Source organism: Notothenia rossii, assembly GCF_949606895.1.
Source record: "Notothenia rossii genome assembly, chromosome: 8".
Lineage (NCBI taxonomy): Eukaryota > Metazoa > Chordata > Actinopteri > Perciformes > Nototheniidae > Notothenia > Notothenia rossii.
Genome location: NC_136906.1, coordinates 5,453,072 through 5,459,899, shown reverse-complemented (window position 1 = coordinate 5,459,899; position 6,828 = coordinate 5,453,072). Strand labels below are relative to the sequence as shown.

General features: G+C 39.4%; 1 protein-coding gene across 5 annotated transcripts in view; it reads right to left on the bottom strand.

Moving 5' to 3' along the window:
* Positions 1-6,828, bottom strand: part of plppr2a (phospholipid phosphatase related 2a) — a 72,311-nt gene that overhangs the window by 62,331 nt on the left and 3,152 nt on the right. For 4 of the 5 annotated variants that reach the window (XM_079641687.1, XM_079641685.1, XM_079641686.1 and 1 more), the window contains exons 1-2: positions 4,264-5,077; positions 2,931-3,054 (exon numbers count right to left, since the gene is read on the bottom strand). In XM_079641687.1, coding sequence (XP_079497813.1) covers positions 2,931-3,054; positions 4,264-4,334 — 195 coding nt within the window. In that variant the 5' untranslated portion in view covers positions 4,335-5,077. Of the gene's footprint in view, positions 1-2,930; positions 3,055-4,263; positions 5,078-6,828 lie in introns of those variants that run through there. The other variant, XM_079641688.1, reaches the window with a different exon arrangement.

Sequence of the window (6,828 nt, the reverse complement as noted above, 5' to 3'; positions counted from 1 at the left end):
GGGAAATAATTGTCCTAGACTCCTAGATATGACGTGCATGACCAACCCTGATGTCTGTTATGTCCTTTAAGGAGATAGGCTGCTTCAGCCATAATGTTGTTGTTCCCATTCTGTGACCGGGCAACCCTAGGTCACAGATGGTTTATTGTTGTGAGTGCACTGGGACACTTCCTTCTTTGTGTTTGTGGACTCCAAGGTGTGAAATCTTCGAGGCCATAAGTATCGGACGCAAGTGACTCAGTGTTCCCGACTGTTTAGGCTATCTTCTCAAAATATGTTGATTACTCTCTGTGAAACCAGTTAAATGGGCTTACGAGAGAGAGGCGCTCCAGATTCGACGTGGCAACTCTACCGTGAAGTCAGAACCTCTGGCTCTTGGACTTGTGACGTGAATTCTCCGGACGAAGCTCCTAAATAAACCATCAGTGTTTGACATCAAAGCTCCTGCTCTTCCCGTGTCTCCTTCATGAGTCGGTGACTCCCACTGCATTGCTACACAGAAGTTTCCCCCACAAATACTATTAAACAACTGTCTCGTCCAGGGCCGGCCCTGAGCAATTTGCCGCCCTAGGCAAGATTTTAGCTGGCGCCCCCCCCACAAAATGTGTGCAAATGTATTTAGTATCCTATCCATTTGAGCATGAGTTAAGTGGGGGGCGGACCTCACCTCCTCTAGGGGGGTCCGGGGGCATGCTCCCCCGGGAAGATTTATTTTTTAATATTGAAGTAAAAAGCATCAATCTGGTGCACTTTGAGAGCAACATGAGGAGATCTATGGATACATCTCTCAACACCCATATGAAACAGAACTGGAAGCAGATTTTCTTTTTCTTTATGGAGATTTTACAAATCACTCCCCTTTTAAACTTTATTCTTGTTTATTAATAACAACTTTTTTTTACTGTCATATAGTATTTTATACTATAAGAGAATAGATGAAAATCTATTCTCTTATTTTTGTATAACTTTAATGATCATATAAAGGTGTGCCTTTACCTCACTGAGCTGAGGTTATCAGAGCCTCTCAGTCTTTCAGGAGAGAGCTCTCTAAAGCTCTCTCCCCCCGCGGCCGCTTACACAGTAAATTCCAATGTTAATAAAAGCTGTATACGTTTTTGGGAGTTTGATTTATTTTAAATTAACACAAATACAACATTTAAAACCTATAATTGCACACTGAAACCATTATTTCAAAAAAGAACTATTTCACATAGACCTCTGGTTTTTACTGGGGCTGGGGCAGTTCAACTTGATTTGGGGGGGGGGGGGGTGCGCCATAGTTTATGGGCGCTGTACGCAATATAGGCGTAGTTCTGTTAGTATAAGATAATAAGATGTACTTTGTTGATACAAAATTGGGAAATTGTGTTGTTATGAAATAAAACAACACCATTTTTTTTTTTTTTTTACATTTTTGGTGCCCCCCATTGATTGATGCGCCCTTAGCATTCGCCTATACTGCCTATGCCAAGGGCCGGCCCTGGTCCCGTCAACAATACCGATAGGTTCTCAACAACAACTCATCAAATGCAGACGCTTGATAGAAATATTGGCAGCATTTTTTTAAGATTCTGAGTACTGCATTGGGATCATTTCGAATTTGAATGTCAACGCTGTGATTTAAGTTTCGTAGCTTTTAAGTTTTGGGTTCAGTCGTGATCATATTTTATTCCATTCTATTTCAATGTAAATACTGCTATATATAATTGTATAGTTTAAAATATAGTTTATTATAGTTTCTTAAAATAGTTCTCTATCTGTGTTTTTTATTTTTATTTTACTTTTATGTATGCACCAGGTCTCAACCTACCTGGTAATAAACCTGTTTCTGATTCTGATGTCTCTTAGAAAAATGTTGATTTAGAGTTTGAATGTCAATGCTACATTACACAACTGTCCCTCAACAATCGGTTCTCACTCTCAACTCATCACATGCAGACCCTTGATAAGTGTTACTAAATATCCCTCGTCCCCGGCTTGAGCTTCAACCTCAGGATCCACGTATCTGTGATCCTCTCCAGAATGGAAGTAGTCATCACATACAGAGCATCAACTAGTTCCTGAACAGTGTCCTTCACATGCTGATATCCAAGAGAGGGAGTTACATCTCAAAATCCTGTATTTTTTCAAAAGATCTTCAAATTCTGTATTTTTTCTCAAAATCTCAAAAGATTCTGTCTTTTTTTTCTCAAAATCTCAAAATTCTGTCTTTTTTTTCCTCAAAATCCTGTCTTTTTTCTCAGTATTCTGTATTTTTTTTTAAATCGCAAAATTCTGTCTTTTTTTCTCAAAATCTAAAAATGATGTCTTTTTTCTCAAAATCTCAAAATTCTGTATTTTTCTCAAAAATCCTGACTTTTTACTCAAAATCCCAAATGTCTTTATTTTTTTTCTCAAAAGTCTTTTTCTAAATACTTCAAAATGTTAATAATCCCTCGTCACCGGCTTGAGCTTCAACCTCAGGATCCATGTATTTGTGATCCTCTCCAGAATGGAAGTAGTCATCACATACAGAGCATCAACTAGTTCCTGAACAGTGTCCTTCACATGCTGATATCCAAGAGAGGGAGTTACACAGTCACAAGATGGAGGAATAGAAAGCAGTATTCAATGTTTACTTCAGATTAGCTCCACGTCAGAAATGAGCATGCTTGTCATATGTCTCTCTCCATAGAGGCTGAATCATCATGTTAATCACATAGCTATCATATGCCTCAAACAGTCCTGATGCTCTTCTAGGTAATCACACATCCCGTCATGTTCACAGCTACAGTTGGGATACCTTTGTTAGCATGTTAGTCTGATATTGGAAGAGGACATTCAGTATTTTCCCAACACAATGGCAGCATTTTTTATAGATGTTGAGTACTGCATTAGGAAACTTTCTAATGTGAATGTCAATGCTGTGAAGTAACACTCATGTCTCTTACCTCCACAAACAGGAAGCAGGGGACGATGGAGCTGCTGCTCTTCACTCCCGGCTTCTCCTCCATAGCCATCCCTCTCTCTGTGTTTCTCCGAGCGTCCCTCTGTCCGGCTCTCTGTCTCCTAATCCTGAAGGAAAGAGGATAAAACAGGTCAGTCCACTGGTCTGGCCCCAAGTGTGAGATTAAGTGAAATCCAATCAAGACCAACGAGCTTCGGGTAGATCCGGGGCTTTCCATGAAGTCTTGCATCCTTTGGTTACTATAACCCTTCATGAACACACAGTTAGAAATACACGACATTTATACACTTTTGTACATTTAACGTGTTCAGACTGTAATATGCACATTGACATTGAATTTTATTATCTCGTTGCACTGTCATCGCTACTACCTCTGCTTTTACCACTCTTATTTATTTTTTACCGCTGTGAGAGTTGCCAAAGAAATGTCGTTGTACTTTGTATGATGACAATAAAGATTTATTCTATTCTATATTCTATTCTTATCTTTTATCTGGAACGATCACACTGCTGTTACATTTTTATTGTTTATCTACTGCATAAACTACATCCATAAATATTCAATACTCAAAAAGTGAACTCATTTTGTAGCACTGGGAGCTGTGTGCCTTCTACAGTTTACTGTTGCATTCATTTAAATTGCTTTTCTTATTTTGAATTTGTATGCATCATGCATCAGAGCAGCCCCAGGAGTATAAACAAAACAGTTCAAATTAATTTTAAAACCTGCGTCACAGTCTGCCTCCTCTTTGTACCAAACACACACTGAAACACTGTTGATCTGAGAAATGCTCTATATTTAAATCATTACATTATATACAATAAATATACCACAGGTTAGATAAACAGTGAACAATCACACCATATTAGCACAGTTATTCAAAAGTCAGTGCAAAACAACTTGTGCTAGGAGCTAAGTGAACAACATTTGAAGAGCTATGTGCTACTGTAGCTAGCAAGCTAACAAGCTAACAAGTAATATGTTGCTAGCAAGCCCAGAAAATGCTAGCCAGCAGCAGCGTCAGTAGTCTACTCTGTAATTTTTTGGAAGTTTTACTAGCTTGCTTTAAGACAGTATCAGTATATAAGTACAAAATGACACTAGGTTCTTACTCTCAACTCATCACATGCGTTTCTGGTAGGCTAATATGTTTTCATTTCATTTCATTTCAAACCAGCTGAATCCCATTGAGATCATCAATCTCTTTTTCAAGGGAGACCTGCTGCAAGTAGGTTCCACATGAAGACATAAAACAACAGAAAGAAAAAAAAAGGACATCGTACAACATAGATACAGGAATTTACAATTTACATACCTAATGCTGTTAGCAGACCAGAAAATGCTACTGCTAGCTAGCAATAGAGGAAGACAGCCACACCATGCCATGCAACCGAGGAAACTGAAGTTGTCAATAGGATAACTTTTAACAGTCTTGCTAGCTTCATAAAGAAATAAGTAGAGAAGTGCTTGACACAACTTTCCCTCAAGCTAACAATATCAACAACTCAATAAGTAGCCTACTACTTGGTCTCACTTTTTAGGACATTTGGTCGTGAAATTCATAATGTTGCTACTTGTTGACATTTAGTAAAATATCATGGTTTTGGTTCAAATTGGTACATTTGTTAAGGGACTTAAGCTAAGTAAGTATCTACATTACGTTCATGATATAAACACTGTATGTCCAGCACATTACGTAATTACATTGCTTGAAAATGGGTAGCGTTGACTCTGAGTTTTGGTCTGAACTTGTGAAACAAAAGGCGGTCTTCTGTGGTTTTACACACACACAAAGTTGATCCGTATGGAAAATAAGTCAAGCACCACTTATGTCATCATGTTACTTAAAATAAGGTGAGTCACTGTCGAGTTGGGACACATAAAGCTTCTTCTGGGTGTTTCTTCAACTCGTCCGTCAACAGTACCTCCTATAGATGGACTTTTATCATCGTTTGTACATCATCTGACTTCGTTTTACTCCTGTCTTAATTACAAGGGCTATTATAAGCCACCCTAAACATCTAAAACCAATGCTAGAGGGTTATAGACGGTCATAGTTTGATGTGACAGGCCACTGACCAAGCTGTTTCCACTTAAACTGTATAAATAGATTAATGAAAGACAGTGGCGAGCCGTGACTTTTATACCTAGGCCCTCTGACCCCACCCCTTCCCTCGAAAAAAAAGTTATTATGTCACAGCGTATACTTCAGCGGAATATCAAAACAACGGTCCGGGGTGCAAAACGCATCAATGAAAGCGACCCTCTACCACACAAAACAAGACCTGTAAATAACCCAATGTGTGTTCTTTGCCATCGATAAGGATATAGCATTGTGTTTGTTACTTTCGTTGCCGTTGTATGTCTTAAGTGTAATTTGGCATGCTTTTATTTTGAAGGCGAGTTAACTCTGAAACAGGAAGTTGATGTTGCTATGGAAACAAGAAAAGCTTCACAGTGGGCGGAACTTGTCATAAAGTCCACGATAATAAAACCCACCCATTTAGAGGGAAGATATGATTGGTCAATTGTACTTTCATTTGACATTACTCTCTTGTTGAGTAACTGTAGCGGGCCCTCTGTGAATTTACAGCAGGACCACCAATCAGCTCCTGTCTTCACAGTAACTCGCAGAGACAGCTAAAGGAGCTTCTTTCATTTAACCCTTCACATTCAAACAGAAACTGAACAGAAGGATTTATTTCTTTGCAAATGTTATTTTAATTTCAATTAAATCAAGTTATTTTGGTAAAACTAATAAAACATATAACAAACAAAAAAAATATTAATTGTTATGTTTTTAAATATTATTTTGTAGAATATCTTAGGCCCTCTGCCTAGATGGCCCTGACGGCTCGCCACTGACGAAAGAGAAAAATCGGAAAGATTTGTCACAGTAAAGTGCCAGCAGTAATCACACTGTAATCCCTGTTGTCACACTTTGCAAACCTTCCCAAAAGTGAGTATGAGTGCTCAGCTAAATGTAGTGTTTGCCTCAAGGCTTTTTTTTTTCTATCACTTTGCTGAACTTAGAACAGAAACTTTACTTTCAGAGACTTGGCAACGACCCTGAGTCATGGGTTGTCAAATTGGACAGGCTTTAAAAACTTGCAATATATAGAGAAGACAGGGGAGGTAGAAGTGTCTTTGTTTCTGAGAAGCTGTCAGGTTGACCTCTGTCTGCTGGTGAGTTTGAGTCTTATATGTGCCGGGGAGCTTTCTTTCCTCCTAATTCCTTCAACGCTGGTGGAAAGAATAGGCCTGAGGGATGAATAAGGCATGAAGCCAAGCTCTTAGCGAACAATGCAACGTGCCAACCAAGACTGCTTTTTAGAGAGGGTTGGTTGGACTCAGTGTGAGACTTGTAAAAAATGTAAAAAAGGAGCTGCCAGGGTGAACAAGCAAAAAGCCCCAGGTCACGGAAACCAAACGTCAGAGAAACAGAAAGACTGAGCGAGGACTCGGTTTTCATTTCTTCTCCACTAAAGGCTGAAGGGAAGTGTTTCTCAATGTTTCTTCCCCTCAGTGGGAGGCAGAACAAAGAGGCTCTCCTCCAAAGTTTTGGGCCAGCGGCTGAGAAAGTACAAACATGCATGAGTCGGTGGTGGCAGATCTGCTGAAGATAAAAACGGCTTTACCGCGGAAACCACTCGGGTGGCGAGAGACGATGTATGGAAGCTTTTGATGTTTAATAACTGATAAGTGGGACACCAAGCGAGGGATGATTTTTACGCAGAAAATGAAAGCTTGTTTTCTCCACGGGTGTGTGCAGCAGGCTTCTGAGCTGTCCCACGCACATTTGGTGTTAGAGAATTTTTCTGAGAAGTGTTTGCTGAGTGCTGATTTGGATGACAAGTTTGAAGCTTAATTAGTATGAGGA